The following is a 23195-nucleotide window of genomic DNA, read 5'->3' on the forward strand; positions in this document are numbered from 1 at the left end:
GCACAGCACTACCGTATCTTTCTTGTGTACATGTCTTAGAAACTGGGTTTAGCAAAAGTGTATACTGCACAAAATGGCGTTCTCTCTGGGGATTGGGAAGTTATACATAGGCAAATGTCAGGTCACCATACTCAGGCCTGGGAGCAACATTCTTCAGCACTAAATATAGCAGGCGTGTCAGCTCAGACTGAGAGTCTGGTTACAGAGGCAGTTAGCGGTGGAATCCCTCGCAGGGGATTGTCGAGGGTGTGTGAGAGGCGGATATCTAAATATGGGTACCAATCTAGAGTTTGTATGGTTTCGACACAACCTTGTCTTGAGTGGATATCGAGCTGGTATGGCACGACGGGAACGGTTGGCTGAAGGGGGGGGTGGAAGTTGGCTCTTAGCTGAACCTCTGCGACCAACACTGTTGAGGTTTCTGGTGTCGAGGTAGCAGCATTCTGTGGCGAGGAGTTTCTCTTGTTTTGTCCTTTGTACTGTCCAAGGCAGAACGATGACCGGTGTGTGTGTGGTAGCATTGCACTGGGCTGTCCGCTACACGAGCACCACGAGCCTGTCCGACGCACGCTTTCGGGAAACGGGCGACCGCACAAACCACGTTTTTTCCTTCTTCCTTGGCTTTAAGTCCGACACATAATAATACAGACTGGTACACAGAACATTGTCCGAGCTCTGGCAACAGCGCTTAGATGCTCTCCTGGCTGCTGCTGGGGCATGCGGTTTCTAGCGACTCCCGACGAATGTCCTCGCTTGATAGGCCCCTGCCCTTGAGCATCCACGGGTGTTCAAGGATCTGCTCGAGAGAAGGACGGTCAGACGGACGGATTGCCAACATCCACTTGATAAGGTCTTCACACTCTGTAACAACAAGAGGGAAGGAATTCGTAAGTCTCTGGTCTTGTACAATGGTGAGACCGACAACACATACAAAGGAGCAAAAGTTCAAACAAATTTGGAAATACAAATACAATGTACAAGACCTTCGATGAGGCAATACACACCTTTTGATATCCGTCTTCTGAAGTACACGTCGCCTCTGCAGATTTCACTGTCACGCTCGAAGGGAATGTCGCCGCAGACCATGTCGTACAGCAGGATGCCCAGCGACCACACCGTTGCGGAGCGTCCGTGGTAGCGGTGGAAGCGGATCCACTCAGGCGGACTGTATACTCTCGTTCCTGTGGCAAAGAGAAGAGGGAAGATTTGATTGAGTGGGGCTGTTTGGTTGGTGTGTAGTCACAGATGCACACTAATGAAAGATTACCTCCATCACCACAGTGCTAATAGAGTGCTTGTGATCAAAGAGGAAGCAATGCTATGAATAGCAGATACCCTATTTTCCATGACACAGCATCATCAACTACAATTTTGACACTTGCCACTGCATAATTAACTTGCTAATCAAGTGACTAATTAGACATGTATATGGTGACAACAGCTGACTTTGTTATTACAGCTTATCTGTAGGTGCGACCGTGCTTTGTTGTTGTCCTTTGATTACCTTGTATATGCACAAGGCAGTACACTACAGAAGGACAGAGCCTTCCAATTTTCCAAGGCAATCATTGGAAGTCTTCCCAGTTCCCAATAACAACCATGTTTACCTAGGTCCCTGTTTTGCACCACTAACAAGAATGATGCAATCCTCAAAGTGGTAATTGCTGCCCCCCTCCCCATGGAATAATCAAAACATCTTCAAACCCTGAAGGGAAAACTCAGCTGACTCAACATTTTCCATCCAGGAATTTTGCACGTAAATATTTGGATATTTGGAAAACAGCAGTGGCGGTCTACCAAAGAAGCTGGTCTGTGGCTTGTGCGTATATATAGAAGCGTTTGTATGTATATCTAGAGGGAGTTTGCTAAGTACACAGATTTGTGCATTGTTAGGATGGCAGGTTATCTGATTGCTCTTTGTACAGAATATCTTATCCAGAGGAAACCAGCTCCAGATTTAGAAGCATGCAGTTTGTCTAAGATGCAAACAACAGGACAAAGTTCAGAAGGCGAACAGACTTGAGACAAAATGCAGAACACCTCAAGCAGTGCATTCCATGGCACCAAGCCTTTTCTTGGAATTAGAGATTAAAACGTTGTTCAAGTTAGGATGGGCTCTACTGTTAAGTTAGATTGGGCCATTTTTCCCCACCTTGGGTACCTCCCTGATATATTAGCAGACACAATCCCAGGGCATGTCAGGAATGTGGCCCCTGCAGCTACTAGCAGTGAGCCAGCGTGCTCCGCCCACCGAACCTTTAGACTACACAAATCGTCCCAGCACTACAAAGGTCAACATTCTTCAGTTCTTATTATAACACCTGGCCGAACAGAAATAAAGCTGGGAGCTTACGATTGCCTAAAGGTGTCAGCTGTTCTTAACTTCCGATTAACATTAGCATTGCATTGTGTTGTTGGCACTAAAATCTAGCCCTCTGAAATTGAAAAGTCTCCTCCCAGAAATTCTGGAATGACAGTTTCATAGCCATCATCAGAGCTGGATGGATGGTCGGAGGTCAGTGACCCCTGGACACCCTCCCTAAATGGTCAACTACCCAAAGTGACCACAGCGGCTATTTCTATTCCCCATACTGGCAGCTTGGTACCAGGCTTCTCTGTAAATATAACACCTCTGTCTGCGGCCTGGCTCAACTTTACACAACACCAGCCCAGACAAAACAATCACTGAATCAGCGGAGGTTCAAAGGCAGACAGGGGGCTCTGATCTGGCACTTGCAGCTGCCTTAGGGCCTCTTTACACCTACGACATTTTAGAGTCGTGCGATCATCGTCGTGGGCGACGTCGCCGGCGACGGTATTTTTTGGCCGTCTAAAGACGATCAAAACAATCGTACGACGGCAATAAACGGGAAATCCTCGAAATGTCGTGCGACCACCTCGGACCCAGTCGCACGACGTTCAGCGGGGGGGCCTGTGGCTGTGTTTTTCTCGTCTATAGAAGAATCGTCGCCGGCGACGGAAGTGGGTGATATGCTAATAAGCCTACAGCGTGCTGTTTCCTGTCCGGGGAGGAAAGTTTCTATCGTTTTCTTTGTAAATATGCATGCAGTTAGCAATGGAAACATATTTTTCTCATCCGAAACCGGTTATTCCGGCGCGACGCCCTGCTACCAGTGGCTACTTCTCTAGTATGCCCCTATTTCTCAATCCCCGGGACATCCCCGGCGGCGGCCACGAACTCGGGTTAAATCCCGTCCGTCTCTGTACCAGCCTCAATCTCTTTCTTTGTTGAGCACCGTTCTCAACGTCTCATCTGCAGGGCAACAGTTGTTGCAAAGTCAGTAAAAGCTTCATCTTTTGACGAAAACAAGCGGTTCCCCCGCCATTTTGAATTTGAGCGCAAGAGTTCACTTTGAGTCACACGCGCACATCAATGGAATTCTGCGCCGCGGGGGTCCCATGATATTTCCTGACCGTGTGTCTAAAGAAAACCGTCGCCTACGACGATGATCGTACGACCTTATAACATTGTAGGTCTAAAGTGCGCCTTAGATTTGGTGCGGGTCTGGGATCACAGTGAAAGATTGAGGACACTGGTCAATTTGGCAGGGGCCATGTAATGGCTGCCCCACTGCACCAAACCATTTAAATCACCTGAATTTCTCCACTGGGAGGTATTATAGATCTAGGTTATGTGAGAGAGCCCTGGTTCTAATGCAAAATGGCGTTTTCCCTTTAAAAATAATCATTTTTCATTGAAGCCTAATGGATGCAGACTAATCAGCACATGTAGGAGTGAATCATTGGCAGTTGTTTGAGTTTTCGGTTGGTTTCATTTTCCCACAGATGCCAGGTGATTGATCAATAGTGCCTGTCATTTTGCAATTTGCATCCAGATTAGACAACATCATTTTTTTTATTCAGAAGTTTTCATTTGCACCACTTCTCTCCATGTGCAGGGCATACAATGGGCTGGGAACTCCAGACAACTACGAGCTATTGTTAGACAGCTTGAATGAATCATGCAAATATGCCCCCCTCCCCACGCTTGTCTTCATCATTGCTTTCTTTGTGCCTCCGGGAAATGGCGCTATCAATATGCAAAAAGCTCCAGACAATTTACTAGTACGTGACTTTTACGTTCTTCATACTTTTGCGAAAAGATGAGTTTTTCAAACTTGGGGATTGGAGAGATTTCCTTTGTGACAACAGCCCCCATTTTACCCAGTGCCAGAAGGCATGCGACATCACCACCTGAGCATATGCAGTCCTGCCAGACTGTTTAGGTCGGCGGGGTCACGTTTTACAAAGGCAGGGGCCTGTCTGGCCCAGAAGCCGGGGCTTTGTTCCCAAGAACAGTAGCATTCTCCTATAAAAGGAGCCACGTGATTGCCAGAGTTTTTATTCCTACACAGATGTACAACAAAACTGCCCATGTATGGCCGTGAGAAAGGGAGGGCCACCCGTCCCTCGGGAAGCCTCATTAACATAGTAAGAATTTCACACATTTTCTCATTCGCACACACAACTGAAAAGACTGGCCCACCCTGAACAACCCTCTTCCATAATTGGCCAAGTCCATTAACTCATTCTCTGGACCAAATTCCCACCTAGCCGGGAAACATAGCAGAGGTGTGGGAAAACTGGTACCACTCAGTCCCCGACCATCCATGGCAAATCGGGTAAAATAAACAGCCTCTTTTGGTAGCGAACTAAACAGGATTAGAAGGGACATCAAACAAAACAGACGCACTGTACTCTTCACACACACAATCAGCCCATTGATGTTTAAACTAGAGGAAGCTTTAGTGTGTACGGAAACTCCACCTTTCTTTCCTGTCCTAAGAAAGGTGTAAAGGCACACCTAGCCTCGTGTACCGTACACTATTAGGGACCCTTTGTCCGGATTTCTGACTCAGGGCTTTGTCCCCGCGTCCAGGTCAGGGTGGCCGAATAATAGATGAAGGTCTTGCCGACAGGATCTCGGGTTACGGTCTGAACAGTCACGCGACGTTTGTTTGGGTTGCCCTGAACGCGGGAAAACACACAAAAAACCCTTCCAACCGCCTCCAAGGCTGGGTTACAAGCAGACTCATTCATTATACTCGGGGCTGAGGTTTGAAAATGTGCGCGCGGCTTATCGCAAGCACAGGTGCACTCATGCTGATCTCCCAGCTTTCAAAACTCAAACATCCTGACGAGTTATGGACGGGACTAGAGCCCTTATCTGTCTGGGGCTTTCTCTTTCTGTCAGGTCCGGGAAACAAGCCGGCAACTGGCGGGAAGTGAAGCTTTACTCGGGTTCAAATAAGGCGAGGACGGAACAGGATGGCACACATGCATTCCTAAGATCACACGATACGCGGCTGGCTGGTTAATATTTCAGCAGGTCTAGTCTAGAGGGAGGCCGCTCGGTTCCCACGAGACAATTCATTCACTGCTCTCTCCACAACCTAATAGAGTAGAAAAGGTGCCACCTGAGGCCATCCTTTCTCCCCATAGTGTAATTTTTACCGGCTCATGGACTTAGAAAACATTCCCAAAGGTTCCAAAAAGCATCTGCGTCACAACATTAACCTAATACTCCACACAATGTGTAAAAAATGTTGGCGTTTGGCCACGTTGAAAAACACGAGTGTAATGTAGTTTACCGACTGACGTCAAGACCTTTGGCGGTAATTACTCTAGAGCACGTTCCCCGTAATTTTACCAAGGACACAACAAAGCACGGTCGACATTAGGAGATACTCCATTCCACATGGTTGAACTAATTAACGACAAATTCTGCCGCGTGGCATGCAATCAATTATTTACAAAACAATAACAAAAGAGAAAAATAAAATAAAACTCACCATCGAAATCTGTGTAGACGGTGTCTTTGAGGAAAGCGCCGGAGCCGAAGTCGATGAGTTTGAGTCTCCCCGTCTTGAGCTCAACTAACAAGTTCTCGTCTTTGAGGTCTCTGTGCACCACGCCTTGGTTGTGGCAGTGCCTGACCATGTACACGATCTGGAGCATAAAGTCTCTGCTCAAGTCTTCGTCCAGGGCACCCTTTTCCGTGATAAAGTCAAACAAGTCCTTGACTGGCTCGGGCCGCTCCAAGATGAGGATGTAGGAATCCGGCCGCTCGTACCAGTCTAACAACTTGATGATGCTGTCGTGGCCGACCACTCGCCGCAACAAGACGATCTCAAGGGGAACAGGCACTCCATTCAACTATAAAAAAAAATGTCATAAAATATTAGAGAGGGAATCTCTCTAAAGAGACTGTTCAACACTTGGAATATCTAACAAGCCCCACCCTATATGAATGATAAATGGTTATCCGTAGTAATATCAATTGATAAGGGATATTTTCTTCGGGTATAAATTGCTTCTATCTATCCCCTGCACGGGCCAGTGAGTTGGATATTAATGACACGGTGAGGAATATGAGCTGAGGGGGATAAAGACGTATCGTGGGTGGATATTAGTCCGCAAATCGATCGACGCTTCGCCCGTGCCAGGATTTTCAATCAGACCGATTTTCAAGCCGCCGTCGAAGCGGCGCTTTATCTTGCAGTTCACGTACAAACGTCGTTAGCGCGTCTGGGCGTGTACACGCTAGGGGGAAATCTCTCGCCACTACGACACAAAATATTCTAATAACCTTTCTTTTCCAAGGGCGGTATTTGAATCTGAACAATTCTGGCGTGTGTAAGAGCTACGCCTTGCTTTGCAAACACTACCGGGAATTCGTGGGAGAGGCCGACAAGCGATAAACCCAAGGAATGAATGCGTAAATACAAAAGGCCGGTTCTCTAGACGCCCCCACCCACCCGGCAAACAAACGTAGCACGGGAATGCTAGTAAATCTATGCATGGGGATATATATTTCCAGGTAGGTTTCCTCTTGTACTGAGAAAACTAAACGTGGTCATTTCACGCTACATAACGATGAGGTAGGCTAGGAATGCCTTTCTCCGTATCAATCGTGTGTGGCGATCAGTGAACTGAGACCGATTATGTGACAGCGCCCAGACTACATACAACCCCGGTCCCCTCGCTACAAAAAAATAAGGAAACATTTCACAAAGTGCTCGCCCTAATTTCGCCTTCTAGGTCGATATGAACAGGATCCGAGTAGTGGGGGAAAGTATTACTGGAGACCTCTTAGAGTGGCTACTCATGCCGGTTGAATCCGCCTAGGAACGTTTTTGTTGTGCCTTTGTTTGTATTAACCTCGTGGCTACAGCAGACAAAGGGTCACCAAGACGGCGCGAAAACGGCGACTTGCCTTTGTCTGAGAGGGAAATCGTTACATTTCCCACATCGCGACCGAAATTGTACAGATTTAGCCAAAAAATCATGTAAAATAACCGAAAAGGTTGCAAGTTTACAAGGTCTGATGGAAAATCCCGGCTAAAACTACTGCGCAAGAGGCGCGTGATGTCCTGGCAGCGTGCCATGTTTGAAAGGGTTGCCGTTACGAATTCAAAACAAGGCCACGATGAACCTAACATATCCACAACAAAAATCGTGCTTACCTGTCCCCATTCTGTGACTTTCTCTCTCGCTATATGCTTGATGGCCACCTAGAGTAAAAACAGGAAACAGAAGACGTCAGGTTCCCTTCCAAGAAGGCAAAAGCTACACGAGGAAATGAGACATACATGAGGAAGTGCGCCCCACGAGCGGGGACTGTTTGTATACAGTCGTGTCTGGTACTTACCGGTAGGCCGTCCCGTACCCGTGTACCGGCGTACACGGTGCCGAACCCGCCGCTTCCGAGCATCGCTCCGACGTGGTACGCCTTCTCGAAAGACTCTCTCTCTTTCACTGAAACACAAGACACAAAATAGATAAGTTTTCAGCCACATCCATGGTACGAATCCGAGGAAAAGCCACATAGTAGCGCACGCCGGCTGGCTCGGCGGTCTGGGCGGGACGTATGTACCTGGCTTCCCGGGTGTTAGATCCATGCTGCTCGTTGGGCAGGACTGTCCGAAACTCCCGATCTTCCTGCTCAGAGGAGGCATTTTTATCACCTCGGACACCTGGTAATCGCAAGACTCAGGTGTAGATAGATAGCAACAATTGACGCGAGTTAGAGGAAATAGTTGAATCAGCTGTACACCAACCGATCAGAATGAAACCCTGACTGTGTTCTGTTGAGGGCAGGGTGCACCGGCTGTTTTGTTGCCGTCCGGCGAACATGAAATCACTCCGCCCCGCCTAGTTCCATCCAGTGCATGCCGCTCCATTCGCGCCAAAAATCTGACGCAACGCCAAAAGGCATGAAACCTTTCGAATTTCAACAAAAGTTTTTATAAGATATAAAAGATATGATAGTCTAGATCATTTTATGAATTTTTGGAAATATTTGGCCATCTAGAATATATTTAAGGGCGTTAAATTGAACGAGAACTACTTTTCATTAGTAGCGCAGGCACACTGTGATGGTTGTGATGAGGCTCAAGATGGGCGGGTTACATTTTTCACATTCCAGACGGAACGAGATCGATTTTTATGTAAATGAGCCGGCGAATTGAATGTATTTGACCAATCAGCGGTTAGAAAGCGGGCCCTCCCACCGGTCGGCATGTAAACGAGCCGGCGACCGGCATTTCGACCAATCAGAGCGTGTCTAGCTTTTCGCGCGCTGGGAAGGTCAGTGTAGGTTGGCGGGAAAATGCTCGCGCCAAATATCGGTACAGACAAATGCGCCGGCGAGTTCAAAGGGAGTCCTTGGCCATCTGACTCCTGAGAAGACCACTGGACCGAAGAATACTGGTTTCCTCCACAGCGTGGAATGAAAGAAACCAACGTTCCTCGTGTAAAGTAATCCCTTCCCAACGATTCAAGTGAATAACATTTTGAAATGCCGTGAATTTCTGGCCATATGTCACGATTCAATGACTCACACATAATACAGACACCAACTCACAGCGCTAAGACAAAAATCACTTTAAAGAGACCACGTTGGTGACTAATAATCCTACAGTAGTAACAACGCTCACGCCTGGGGGGATGATAACCCCAATGTAGGCCCGGTACCCTTGAGCAGTGTTGAAGGATGTACCGGCCCTGCATAATGATTCACGTTCGCCCGTGTTGCTCATTAATTCCCTTTTTCCTCGGGATATATTTCCCTCCACGCGCACACTCACGTTAGGGTTTCAGTCCCAAGGACAAACGTATCCGTATGCTCGCACTGGCAATGCCAAAATGCGTCTGTAGATTTACGAAACATTTGTTGTGGCGGCGCTAGCTGGCAGCCCCAGACTGTACGCAACATTGGCGCGTACGCCGGTACGGGCCCCGCGCACATGTAATTTACGCTGTCTGGTGTGCTCGGATTGTCTGCATTCAGCTAGCGCTATAGCTTCTACTCGCATCGTCACATTTTCATATTGCACACACACATACTCCATTTTTACGAGATATTCACAACCATGTGCTGCACCAAGGACATCTATATAAATGCCGTTGGCTGCACCATTAAAATGCATACTACACATCGTAAAATTGCACATATGGGAAAGGATGGGAGAGTGAAAATATACAAGTGAAAGTACCTGGAGCTATCTCAGCTGCCATACTTCTCCCCACACGCGGCGTAGACTTATAACGGGGATGTTTTAGCATGCAGCATACAAGTGAGCTCCAGAAATTCCTCCGAAGGCTTGTCTGCGGCACCAACCCGTGTGCTGCGCTCCTCCGGCGGCCTGCGGTTGGCTGCGAGGGCAACTCGGCATCAATTTCCAGACAAATGGTAAATGACAGGCGGACGGTCAACGCTTTCTCTCCAATTACACGGGTTTCGCTCGCTGGTTCGTAGCTCGAATATAATCATCCACCTATGTAGCTATAGGCTATAGCACTTTCACTTTCAACAGACACCGGCCGGTGCAACGCGAGGTTTTATAGTAAGTAGTGGACCACGCAGCATACGTGGGTAGATGAGTCCCTGCAGTAGCCCCACCCAGCGCAGATCAATCTCAACTGTATGTATGAAATCGACCGAATGTCATGGAAATTGACGGCGCGGTGACGAGGCGGTGTAAGTGATGCGCGTGCTACTCATCCTCAAAGAGCCACTTCATTGGGCATTAATGATGAGATTTTTGCACAGAAGGCGCCTAGCACTGCTATTGGTCCAGATCTGGGCGTTTTCCTTCTGTCTTTTCTTCAGTAGCGCTTTACTTTCGTCTCCATCCAATAGAGAGACAGGTGGACACCGAATCCTCGATCTAATTCTCAAGCAGATGTTGGGGCAGACAATTATTCTCTACTACAACTACCAAAAACCTCGGCCGGTCAGAAAAATGTACAGTTGTCCACTCGCCCAACATCTGCTTGGACATTATCCTCCTCTCCAAGAATGGCATTCTACTCCCCCTAGATCCTCTGTTTTGTGAGAAAAGGGTGCACAGCTGGGTCACAAAGTACTGTACTCCATCAACCAGGGCATTGATGGAGTCAAACTGAGCGGCAACACGTGACTTTATTCTTGTAAGGACGGTTTGATAAAAAGGATGGCCCGAATAAAGGCTATAGTTGTAAAAGGTCCGACTGATAAGACAGACTACACTGGCATGACGGTTTTTTACAACCCTGTTGCGGCATTTCTTTGCGTTCGTATGTCAGAAACTCGCGTCGTAACACGCAACTATTCCCGCACACAGAAAAGAAGGAATGCGTCTGGTTGGGGGTGGATTAGTCCGTCCAGACGACCTGTGTGTGGTACCGTGGGGGGCTTCGGACGTAATTTTCATCGGTGGCTGAACGCATTTAACCCGGGCAGCTGACAAATTGTGTCTGGGGAGGGAGTGAAAGTGAATTGTACACGACCTCGCGCGGCCGGTCCCCTTCCCTATGGTCTGCTGTGTGGTAGCAGGTGCTGTGGTCTTGTTCAAGACCTCGCCACCATGTTTGGTTAACAATACACCCCGAAAAAAAACCATTCTTGCCAATTTAGGACGAGGGCTCCGTCCGCCCCCCTAACGGCAGAATGAGTATATGTTAATGGTACATTACGCAGTGATGGATGGATGAAAACAGAACGGGATCAAAGTGAGAACCATTAAGGATCAGGGAATGTAGGTGAGGATATTGTGTGCACGGCTTCAGGCGGATTATCTGATTCTGAGGTGATTTATTATCAAACCCCAAAACAAGATCGATCAGAGAAGCGATACTTCAGTTTCTGTGTTGCTTTCAATGCTTCAGAAACATCGCTGGGCGGAACGGAAACACATGGGAAAGAAGAACAATTGAGGGGAAACTTTCGGTGGTATACAATACACGGATATAGTGGCGGGGATTTTTGTATGGTTCCCCAGGAAGACTTCCCGTTTAGAGGGGAAGGCCCTCTCTCTCGGTTGGAATTGATATGTTTGTAAGCAAGAGGAAACAAACCGAGAATACATGTTCAGTAAATCGTGATAAACGAAGAGTTTGCCAAAACACCAGATGATAAAGCTCGTAGATCTATCTAAGAACACATGACGTCACATTCAAAACAATGGGCGGGAGCACACCTGAGTTTAATAGCGAATCGCAAATATTATCAATATTGTATGTACCGAAAGTTTGGGGCCAATATCATGTGAACAGCAGATACGTTATAGAAAATGGCTGGCAAATGACGTGAATCGCTGCTTTTTTCCGGTGAGTAAGCTGCCTTGCACCGGATGGCACAGTTTTGTGAGGTAACCAAGGCCTGAAACTACGTCACAAAGTACGTCGCAACGTTTGTTTGTATATTAGAAATCTGCATTGATACAGTGATCCCACCCTTTAACGGTTTAACGCTCTCGTTTGTTGTGTATAACCGTAGAACGGAGTCTTTCAAACAATACTTCCCTCCTTTAAAACCAAGTCTCACTCATTCAAAAGAGACCGTAGCAACGTATCTAAACGTTTTCACAGGGTATAGGCGGACAAGTAACATTTTTTGGGACGTTCGAAAATGCAACACCAGCGGCGTTCGTTCTGCGACATGTACGTTACATGACGTCACGGTCGCCTTTGTGTGCGCGACCCGACGGCGTGTTGTCACCGTGTTTACGTTCACAAAAGGGTTTTCCCAGGCGACGCCCAAATGTTTACATCCGAACAAAACATTGGGTACCAAGAGACACCTGGCGACCTAAAGCGCACCCATGTATACATGGCACAGTGTGCACATACCGGTCGGCTTTAGGGGCAATCGGAGGTAACGAATTGTATCAAAATAAACAAAGGGACCACCAAAACGTCGCAACGGTCGTACCGGCGATACGGCATGACCGAGTGGTCACGGGAACGCTGTCCAAAACGGGAAGAATCGATTGCTAAAAATAAAGGAGCGGGGACCAGCGACATGCCGAGTGGGGTTACAACATGTCGTCTGTGGAACGAACTCGATATGGCGGCGATTGACGTAAAGTTCCAGTCAAATGATGTCCAGTAGTACGCAAAGGACATAATCGGGCCGATGACATTTGGATCTGGCCTGTTCGGAATGGTGATTACATGAGCCGGCCCAAATGTGCCTGGAGGGCACACGTCAGCTGAGTCACCCTGCAGGGCGGACCGATGATTAGAAAATTATGTAAATGTACCACCAAGATTCATTAGTCACGTAAGGCTTCCACAGGGATTCGGAACTTTGTGTAGCAAAAATGTACATGAAAAATGAACACTGCGCCATTTAACCCACTTTTCTATGCCGCCTCTCGCAGTACAGGGCAATAGTGAAATACGAGCGCCGGTTGGGCGTATCTTCAGATGAGTCCGAAGTCCCAAGTTTCCCATAGCTCATTCACAGAAAAAATCGAACGCGATTTGTAATTTCACGTGAGTCGTCCCTGCAAAATTTATGGCGGCGAACGCCCGAGGTCGGGCCAACTTCGCATGGATGAATTGTAACTGCTTTCCCAGGTTACAAATGAATTATGCACAATGTGTATTTTTCTTTCTCCCATGGTGATCCTTTTCCTACTAGTTGCCACAGCTCTGGGAAAATCCGTGTGTTTGATTTCTATTTTCCATCAATGGAAATTTTCGAGCCTGTTGGGAATTGGGGAACCATGTAATTAGACGAAAATATAATATAAAGCCGGAGAAAACGCAAGCCTAGCACACATGCAAAATGACAAAAGAGATTCCAAGATAGATATCTGAGCTCTTTCAACTCAAATCGATCTGTGCAAATGTGGTTGACCCGAGAAAGAAGAAAGACTAGAATGCAAATGGTTGACCGGTCTGCTTATCTTGGAGGGCGTTTTTTTTCGTACGATTTTTCTATCTGACAGAAACATTTATTTCGGACGCCTAGATAGTAATTTGATCGATCCTCTGGAGTAAAGTGACAGCGGGGATGGTTATTTACATTTTAAACGATTTTGAATGATGGATTGAATTCTGTGTGAGGTTGGAAGTTGCCAATGCACAATCATAAATGGGCGTGGTCACAATTTTCATAGCAGAGATTTCAGATAAATCACCATTGTGGTCGTAATGGTTTCAAAACACCTCAGTTTTGGAGCATGCAAGTTACTCGGAGACCGACCTACACTTTAACCCAGTCATGTGATGATCAGGTGCTAGTAACGCACACGTACTGACGCAGAATACCCAACGGAAGAAATTCTAGACAAATCGTCATTTTTCTAAAAGGGCGTGGTCGCAATGGTTTCAAAGACACTCTAGTTTAGAACATGTAGATAACTTGGAGCCAGACTGTTCCAGAACAGCCTACACGTTTATTTTACACCGTCATGTGATGATCAGGTGCTTGTGTAACATGTAACACATACGTACTGACACAGAATACCAACGTAAGGCGACGTGCGGTCGAGCTGCAACTTCTGAGCGTCAAATCAATACGTTACCCTCGACACGTATTGCGTCAATCTAATACTACACAGGCAGCGGTCGTCTGCTGCGTAAAGTGTCTTTTACACTCGCGGTGTTTTATAATCTCCAACGTATTGATGGTTGCTGTTGATTCGGTAAGCATGGTAGTACTGTGCGCATTTGGCCGGAAGCCAAAAATAGGATCTCGCTCCAGCCAGCTACTACTAGTACTAGAGCTGTGGATATCCTTTGACCAGCTCGCTTCTGTCACTTTATAAAGCCAGAGATCGATATCATACGATTAGACGGAACTGCGAGCGGCCATTAGGTGCATGGGGCGGATTTGGAGAGATTTTCCAAGGGCGACATGGGCGAAAGTAATGCCCCTTTCCAGCGGCCCAAGAGCTGATTGCACAACGAAATGTCGCAACGCCCCAGGGACCTTCAATGTTTTGGTGCGATACCAATGAGACAGAGGGGTATTTTTCGTATTTGAGGCATAGATTTGGATAGAAATCGTAGCTAACATCAATGACTTAGCAGACAAAATACTTATAAATATATGCGTTGGCATTAATTGTCAATCCTTATATTATATTCATAAGGAATAATTGATCTAATGTATCTTCCAAATATTCAGGTAAACCACTTTATTCAGAATGAACTCGTCCAGCAACCGTCGTCAGGCGGGTTTGTTGCGTCTGTCGGCTTGGCGGGCTGCCAGAGCCGTTACGCAGCACCGTGTACGCAGCTACCATGCCGTTGTGTTTACAAACATTAGCGCGTGATCGGGCCAACATGGCCTGTCGCGATCAACCTACCAACGGTTTTTCAAATTCTTTTGTTTACGTGACCCGAAAACCTTGTCTCATATTCTAAATATAACAAACATAAACAAGGAAATCGTGCCGGCTGGCGGGTAGGACGGCGGGCTAAAGTCAACCCCAGCTCACCGGCTGACGAACTGGTTTGACGTCAATGCGCCATCCCCAAGGGTACTGCGTCTGAATCATGAGACCTGAGCGCGTGCGCTTCGTGGAAAAAGCCCAGAATTTTCCACTGAACAAGGGCATATAAGGGCACACTCCACCTACATCTAGTATCTTGTCTCTGACTCATCAATACTACATTTTCTATGCAGGAAGCCCTGTCTTCAAAATACAATTATGTTTGATAACACGGCACCCAAAATTGATTACTGAAATGACTAATCGCACCGAGGTGTTATTCATCCAGATCATATAAGATTTTTGTCTTACGTGACAAATATGCATGTCACTAATACTTTTGTTTTTGTCCGTTTTATAACGTGGATATTGAAATACACGATGGGCAGAAACCGCGCGAACGTCGCTCGTAATTTTCAGCTGCGTCATCGTGAGTGAGCACGCTGATACCATCTCGACCTGCCGTTTCCATTACGCCCATTACTGCAGGCCCTGGCACGGGCGCTAATTGTACCAGAGATATTAACGTCTACGCAGCTAGCTATCTCAGCCCCGTGACCCAGGGACGGCGCTGGAAAAAATGGCTGGATCGAAGCTGCAGGCATTGTCGGGCAATGGTAGCATCAATAGCAAGCTCCGGCGTTTTGATAGTAAATATCGTACTGTTTCATAGCTGCTGTTTTGAACGGTATTCAAAAACAATACACAATCAGCAAAAAGGCAATACAAAAACAAGACCAAGAAGCTGCATAAACAATGCAGGCTGGTGCAACGACCTCTGGGTCAAAAACCTTGAAAAAAAACTTGACGTTGATTGGTCTATTTGTCTGAGCTTTGTAACCAGAATGGTGTCCCAAGAATTCCAATTATTAATCTGCACAGCTAATCATATAAGTTATTCTTTGAAGCAGTCACGGCATTGTTGAAGCGATGAAGTGGCACGAAATGCCATTGATGAATGCTTTCATTAGCATACAGACCATGATAAATATATTTAAAATAAGCTGTAAATACCAAACACTGGCACGAAATTACAAGGCGCTGGCGCCTGGGCTACTCCAAAAATCTGAGGCATTTTGTCTTTTTTAAAGGGCGCTGTGTATTTTCAAAATACTAAATTAGATGGTTGGGCACATCAAATCAAAATATAATTACGGCGGGACTGAACTAAATAGCTGTAAGAATTTTGAATAATTATGAGGCACCAAAAAAACTCGATCATCGCCCCTGTGCCTAATATAGCGAAAAATCCATCATGAATGTTTACAAAAACGCTCGCTTGCATCGATGTTGTATTGTACCTTTTTGCTTGCATACATAAAAGGAACCAATACGGACAGGTGTCCATGGCACAAGAAAACACCTGTGGGTATTGGATCGATTGAGCCCTACAAAATGTTGGTGTAGATAGGCCTACTTGCATTGACGATTGAAGAAGCTGGGGCGTTAAATCACTTGCGGGTTAAATGCCCCGGACTTGACACCACACTGAGCGCAATTACCCCCCTGTTTGTTCTTTTAAACCCGTGCAATTAAGGCACGGCCTCGCCATTACTTACTATAATGGCCGAGATGCCAATCCGCGCGAGCTGGACGGAGGAAGATGAACAGGTCGCTGGGAAAAAATCTATGTGGAATCAATAACGTTTGGTCACTGGGTCAGACAGGCGGGCTGCACTGCGTTAGATATGTCAAACGTTTTCGTCTCGTATTTAGATATACGGGACGCAGACAGATATATCTCGCTAATGTGTACTGTTTCAGTACCACAGACAGACCGTCTACTCTCCAGTACTTAGTCGTTACGGACATCAGATATCATATTTCTGCAATAAATACTAAAATAGTCCATAGGACCAGGGCTCGAAATTCATTTTTGGGAATAGATGTACCGGTGCCTTACCTAAAGATTTCGAGGCACAGAAAAAAAAATGGGTGGACGACATAGATAAAGTAGAATATCAGCAAAACCTACACAAATATCTAGGTGCGCCAACAGCCAAAAATTAGGTGCACAGCTCCACTTTTGGGTGCATAAAACGGGCACCCAGTATTTCTAGCCTTGATAATATCCTTTCCTGAGCGTCATACGGGCTTAGTAGAGCCACGGAAATATACGAATTTGTTTCACAATATTTTGTACTGAAACGTACATCACCTGCATTAATTTCCAGCAACGCATTTGTGTGTGAATGATGTGTAGTAGTGACGTTATTCGTGACATTTCTCCGCGACTACACTGTCAAATGAAAGACCTCGCCTCCAGAGGGCGTGGCCAAAAGTAAATACACCGGCCATCGACCTTTCATAGACGGATGCACTCCGCATCAGAAATTGCCTCCTGATAATGAGAGGTCTGGTTAAATGAGCCCTGTAAGTGTGAACAGAAGAAGACCCCCCCCCCCTCACAAGAAAGTTTCTTTACTTCTCTTAGTTCACTTGGTTTTAGATAAGATATACGCTTCAGAATTTTTGCCTTGTTCTTCTACACAAGTGAGCAAATGCGCACCGAGGTCACTGCCTTCTAGTTAACTGGAATAATTGAATAATGGCAGGACGAACAGCAAACGGAGCGTGGAAGATTTGTCGGAAGTCATCAAGGGCCGAAATGCCGAAACCTTTAGTAAAGTACGTTCAAACCATCATTACGAGCCCTGTTGACTGTAAACTGTAGTTGAAGCGTACGTGTCCTAGGGCACCGACCTTTCTGCACACGCCAAGCGACGCTTTTATAGTTGTTTCTTTTTCTTTGTCATGGAGGAAGAGGATTGATTTTCCGTTTGTTCAGTTCTTTGTTTAACATTTCCTAACGATTCTCACCAACGTTAGATATACATTTTCCGTACAGTACATGCGCATGCATTGCATGTGTTAAAAACAATGGAACCCGACTCCCTTATTTACAACAAAAAGTACAGTAATCACTGTTGTTTTGCTATCCACCCACCAATTACTTTTCCTGGTTACTTTGTAGTTTCCCTGTTTTGTGTGGAGAGGATTCTCGACAATGAAATCAGCGTAATTAGGTCGTAGCGTGTGAAAAGTCCATAAAGCTAACGGTTCCATGCAGGCAAGCTTTCCGTAGGGCTAACGACCTCACGTAAGGAGATAACAATTGCTTACCTCCAGTAACCTTGCCATTCTTTGTATATCTCGGGGTTACTTCAATACAAACGTCGCCATAGGAGCTACATGTACTCCAAAGGAAATAATGCTACAGGTAAATGTAATTTTCAGATCGCTTTGCCCGGGGTAGCAATCAGCAATAGCATTGGTTTCAAAACAACATGTTGCCAGAGAGCCCGTCACAGCATATATAAGGTTACAGCTTCAGATATATTCATAACGGTTGTATCATTACGGATTTTGGGGGGGAAACATGACCGGTGAGAAGGTGTGGACGGAGGGCAGTGCCAGAGGGCGCCATCTGTGATGAGTTCGGAGCTCGGGCATGCCGTGGTTCCAGTAATGACCACAATGAGCGGCTACACACTGATCCACCTGCGTCCGCGAACCCAAGTAACCTTCCATCGATTGGGCAGCTAATAGATCCAGGATGGATGAACATTCACGAAGGAACAAAACCAGTACAATTTTAGCACGCCGCTTTCTTTGGTTTGATGAGTAGCCACCGACCCTTGGACATCATACAACCCATTATAGAAAATTTAGAACCGCAATATCAAAATAAAGATGTGTGGTTTGAACTGCTTAATGTATTTTCACGCTTAGCCTGGGTGTCATCCTATTTCTACCGGGGCTCCTACATTCCTCCTATTTCTACCGGGGCTCCTACATTCGCTACCCTTTTTAGGATAGCGAATGTAGGAGCCCCGGTAGAAATAGGATGACACCCAGGCTAACCCACGCTTAACGCCTCTAGCGGCTGTTTGATGCCGTCTTTTTGATGAGCATACATGTAGCTGCTTTGTTCTGATGGCTCCAGGCTAATACTAGGAAGGTGGTAGTCATCACAACATGTAACAAGCAAAAACACTCCTCAAGCAGCTAAGCTAGAGATAAAGACGCAAAAACAATTTACCACGGCTTGAAAAATAGTAGAAATTGGCCAAATGGACAGATATGTTAGAGGTGTTAGACGGACTGGGAGTTTGCGACCTATGGAGCCTGGTAGAGGCTACCGACCCAGTGCAGTCGAGGCTGTGTCCTAGCAGACGCAGTCTGAGACTAAGGATTTTCCCTAAAATGTTTCCGAGGATGATGTGGGATAAGCTCATAAATCTGTCGAAGCAAGTCTAAGAGATTTCCCGCCACGCGAACGTTGGAAGGTCATTGATTTACATCCGCAAACAGTAAGATCAAAAACATGCGTAGACACCCACATGAGGTAACGTGGGTAAAGTTGTGTGACCTTCAGATAGCTCTGTTCCAAATTGTTTTCTTTTTCAGCCTAGTGTCCATTTTTCATAATCATGCACGTTTTCGTCTTCAAAGACTGACGTCCAGGTGTAATATCAGTTATTACTTACAACTTTGTAAAACAGCACCTTATCATTATTGTAATTACTTGACAACCTCTTTTCTTTCCGGTCACACGACTTAAAGCTGTTAGGAACGTTACATACGCGCATCTTCTTCTTTGAGGACGACCTTTACTGCCGAGAGACCGAAGAAAATGACCATATAATTAAATCTAAGAACATGAATTTCCTACCTCCTTCATCTATCATTATTACATAGTTCCCTCATGTTAGAACCGACATGTGACGACCTTGCGGATCTTAGAACGGCGATGTCTTAGCAGGTCAAAGACACTCTATAAGGGTTATTGAACTTTGATATGCTTCATGTATACATGATACGGATATAAGCCTCCTCGGACGGGGTGAATGTCCCCGGAAACATATCTAGATCCGTTAATATCAACGTGCGTACAAACAAGAGATAGAACGTAAAAGTCATCAGTCTGATCAGATACGTTATTGCCTTGTTTTCATAGAAACACTTATTTCCTTCCTGTGCATTGTAACATTCGTTGGTTGGGCCAAAGCTGACTTTGAACGTTGACATGTAAAGTTCGTAGGACGTTTTGCCTCTGTATGATATTCTTGAATTCATCAGAATATAGTGATAAGACCGGATCCGCTTGTCACTGTCCCAACTTAACCCGCAAGCAATGTTATCTCCAAGCAGATCTATCGGTGGCAAGGCAGTATCAAAAGGACCAGCCAGTATCCAAATCACCATTTTTCAAAAGAAATGCTCCTTCTTGAGTGATAGCAGATCTCCGGTGGCTTTGGATACTGGTTGACCCTTTTGATATCGATACTGACTTGCCACCGATAGATCTGCTTGGAGCTTATAAGTAACGTATACAGTCATCATGGTCATGGTGATACAACTGGCAGTTGTGAACATTGGGTTTGTAAGAATCACAGGAACAGAGTAATCTCACCGGTCTCTTGCTGCATGGTAAAACACCGGGCGGCAGCCCCGATGAAGATGAAGATCCACGTCACCGCAATTTGCATCCTTCGTCAAGGAACGGCAAGATATTCGCACCAAAACAAAGCCCTCCATGAAAAAGGAAAACCCAAAACATTGACCGGGGAACCGTTATGAGTTTGCGGGGGGTTAAAAGATGTTCTGTTTATCGAACGTTCGAACATTCGATCGATTTCGTGTTCGATCGAACTGGAAGCCCGAACAGCTGATATTTGGTTTCCTTGGCGCCAAATGAAAAAGGAAATTCTAAACAATCGGACAATGTTGCAAATTGGCCCGAAAACTTCCTTTCCCTACTTCTATTTCAACTTTTTCCTTTTTTGTAAATTCCTTCCCAAAGTGCCAAATGATACAACGTTTCTCAGGCAAAATCAGTCACCTAACTTCCACAGTTGATCCATAGATAAATGGATGAACGTACGTTACTGATTTTATCATATTGATGTGATTGGCACACAAAAATGTATGCAAGCGTGCGACAAAATATGGTACACATGAGCACACACACACACACACACACACACACACACAAACACACAGAGAGAGCACTAAACTCTTCAATTTTTGTTCTTTTGACTTTGGAAGACATCGCTCTGGGCTCGAAATGCATTTTGTGCACGCTTACTAATCTCCAAGCAGATCTCCACGGTGCAAAAGTCGCACAAGCTAACCAGAGAAGCTCCAGTCAGCCAGAGAAGTTGTCAGACACCGTCGGGTTGTAATAAAAACTCCTTCTGCCAGTTGGATACGGTCTGTGTAACCGTTGGGTCTGCTTGGAGACTGCAAAGACAGATCGATATAGGAAAAGAAGCATTGCACGACAGTAATATCCGTACCGTTTACCGTACTTTCTGCAATTTTCGGCATTTCATCTTTCATTTGTAGTTTCTTTGTACGCTTTACGGCATGGTCATAATCCATTTTGTCGGAAACTGACGAAAATTGATGCGAGCAGGAATGTCATCCATATAAGCAATTCAACGTGGCCTAATCATGAAGAAAAAAAACATATTACACAGCACGAAAACAATGTCAACTCTTTCATCCCTGATCAAGGCGTTGCATGAAACACCTCGTGAAGAAGAATCACAAAGTTGTGGAGCCACTACGAAGTAATTGGCTGTTTACAAAGTTACTCATTCATAGGTGAGTCATCATTAACAGATAACAAGCCACTCGAAGGCTAATCAAGGCTCTTCGCCGGAGTCTATAGACGACAGTCTATCTACCTCAGGGACCCGGGTGTTGGGATTCTCACCTCATTTCGGGTAAGAAAGCACTAGACAGCTAGAAATCTGTTGAAGTTTTGTAGGCACAAGACCTATAATCAGCAGAGCCTGTAACGTTCGAGCAACCACCCACAGCGACGTGTTGGAAGGATAACGTATCTAGGGATCGTGCAAGAGGTGGTATTGATTGCAATGCGCGACAGAATGTCAAAGAACTTGGCTACCGTGAACTTCAGTGGGTGGGTGTGCCATATGGCTTGTCTGTGGCGTTAGCTTTATGGCTTTATCCCTTTGGGAATGGCTTGACAATTTTTCTCCTTTCTTTTTTATTCGCATTTGTCTTCTTCAAGACATACTCGTTTTCACAACACGTGTCATAATCTTATTGTAGAACTCATCTCGACTCAAGATATTTTGCCTGACCTTCACCTCTTCCATCGATACATCGTGACATCACTGAAAAGCGGCCAGCCGGCCGATTCGAATTTTTTTTATCATGAATGGATCAACCCTCAATCTAACAGCCGTGATTCTTAATCGTGCTCGAGGAGTCAGCACAGCTTGTGCCATGTCTGTCGTGTCTGTAACAGAGCACGTTAAAGTTTAACATGACAGATGCAAAGTGTTCCCTCATGGAACTTCATCATGGGGAGACCCACGGGCACCGTGGAGGCGTGGAGTGGGCTAGTTCCAAGAACTCTCTGTGTGACAAATAATCAGCTTATCTTCGGCAACTGATAGCGTGATAATTATATCTCCATTCTGTTGGCTGTCCTCCACATCTTGATGCTTCGAGACATTTACACATTATTACTTTACACTCGCGATCTGAGATTACTATGATTGTTGGCTCGCGGTCTTCTTTGAAAGAAGATTTGCCCCCAAGGGTCCTGTATAACGCGATGAGTGTAGCAACCAGGCTCGTTTAGAGATCTCCTGATGCGTACGTAGGTCACTGTTACATGTTGTTTTCGCTACACTCGATCATCATCGCCCACAGAAATTAGGCAAATTCTTCCCGTGGGTGTTATCTTCTAGGAAACTGTCGGTTTTTCCTACGCTAAGAAGGATGAGATCTCATGTCCAAGGACAAGGTATGTCCTTGTTACGGGGTTGTCATGGGATAGACGAATTGCTTTTAGTCTTCAAGATGAATTGGCACTTAGGAATGGCTGCATACCGCTGTGAACCTTTATCAGGGGCCATTGGGGCTAGTAGTTTTTATAGTCTTTCTACCTTTCGCATTTTGATTTGTAAGAAAATCCCTTCCCTCCCGCACACATACAGTTAAACCAAGACTTGTATTTATTTCTTTGTCAATCATCTCTCATCTTTGATTTCTGAGGGAGACTTTCCAGACTCCCACAGACTTATTGTGCTTTACAACGGACAGGTGAAACGCAATGCCCTACATTTCAATGTGTACAAAGGCACGTGGCGGGTTTGAAGTAGTGGAAGGCGCTTCAGCACCAAGGACAGCAACAGGCGATCAGACAGCCCTTGTATAGTAATCGATACCTTCGGGGTTTAAGCCTTGCTTCTCACGTGTACACGATCCTCTTTAGTCTGGTACAGACACGATGTAGAACCATTAAAACAAGGACTCAACTGAAATGACGCAAACCCAACGCGAGGGATAAAACGTGAGAGATTTATTAAGCCCACGACACAGAAACGCGCCGGCGCTAAATGATCCACACTCACGCAGACTAGAACGTGCTGATATCGAGAACAGAGATATTGCGTTATATACGGACTAGTTCACATT

General features: G+C 45.9%; 1 protein-coding gene across 2 annotated transcripts; it reads right to left on the minus strand.

Moving 5' to 3' along the window:
• Positions 1-303: 303 nt before the first annotated feature.
• On the minus strand, positions 304-9661 carry LOC136434844 (serine/threonine-protein kinase pim-3-like). 2 transcript variants are annotated; one of them, XM_066427918.1, is made up of 6 exons: positions 9519-9661; positions 7673-7779; positions 7488-7535; positions 5814-6177; positions 1005-1181; positions 304-861 (listed from the first exon to the last, which is right to left on the minus strand). In XM_066427918.1, the coding sequence occupies exons 1-6, from the start codon at positions 9586-9588 to the stop codon at positions 689-691; spliced, it is 939 nt and encodes a 312-aa protein (XP_066284015.1). In that variant the 5' UTR covers positions 9589-9661; the 3' UTR covers positions 304-688. The 2 variants fall into 2 exon arrangements, with proteins under 2 accessions (XP_066284015.1, XP_066284014.1); XM_066427917.1 differs by lacking the exon at positions 9519-9661 and adding an exon at positions 7898-8096.
• Between the last annotated feature and the right edge of the window lie 13534 nt (positions 9662-23195).

The sequence above is a fragment of the Branchiostoma lanceolatum genome, chromosome 5 (assembly GCF_035083965.1).
Source record: "Branchiostoma lanceolatum isolate klBraLanc5 chromosome 5, klBraLanc5.hap2, whole genome shotgun sequence".
Classification (NCBI taxonomy): domain Eukaryota; kingdom Metazoa; phylum Chordata; class Leptocardii; order Amphioxiformes; family Branchiostomatidae; genus Branchiostoma; species Branchiostoma lanceolatum.

Excerpts from the sequence above, each read along its gene's own strand:
- LOC136434844 (XM_066427917.1), bottom strand. The coding sequence starts at position 7,979 with ATGCCTCCTCTGAGCAGGAAGATCGGGAGTTTCGGACAGTCCTGCCCA. Across the intron at positions 7,536-7,672 it reads GGGTACGGGACGGCCTACCG|GTGGCCATCAAGCATATAGC; the intron begins GTAAGTACCAGA and ends TTTTTACTCTAG. Across the intron at positions 6,178-7,487 it reads AAGTCACAGAATGGGGACAG|TTGAATGGAGTGCCTGTTCC; the intron begins GTAAGCACGATT and ends TTTTTTTTATAG.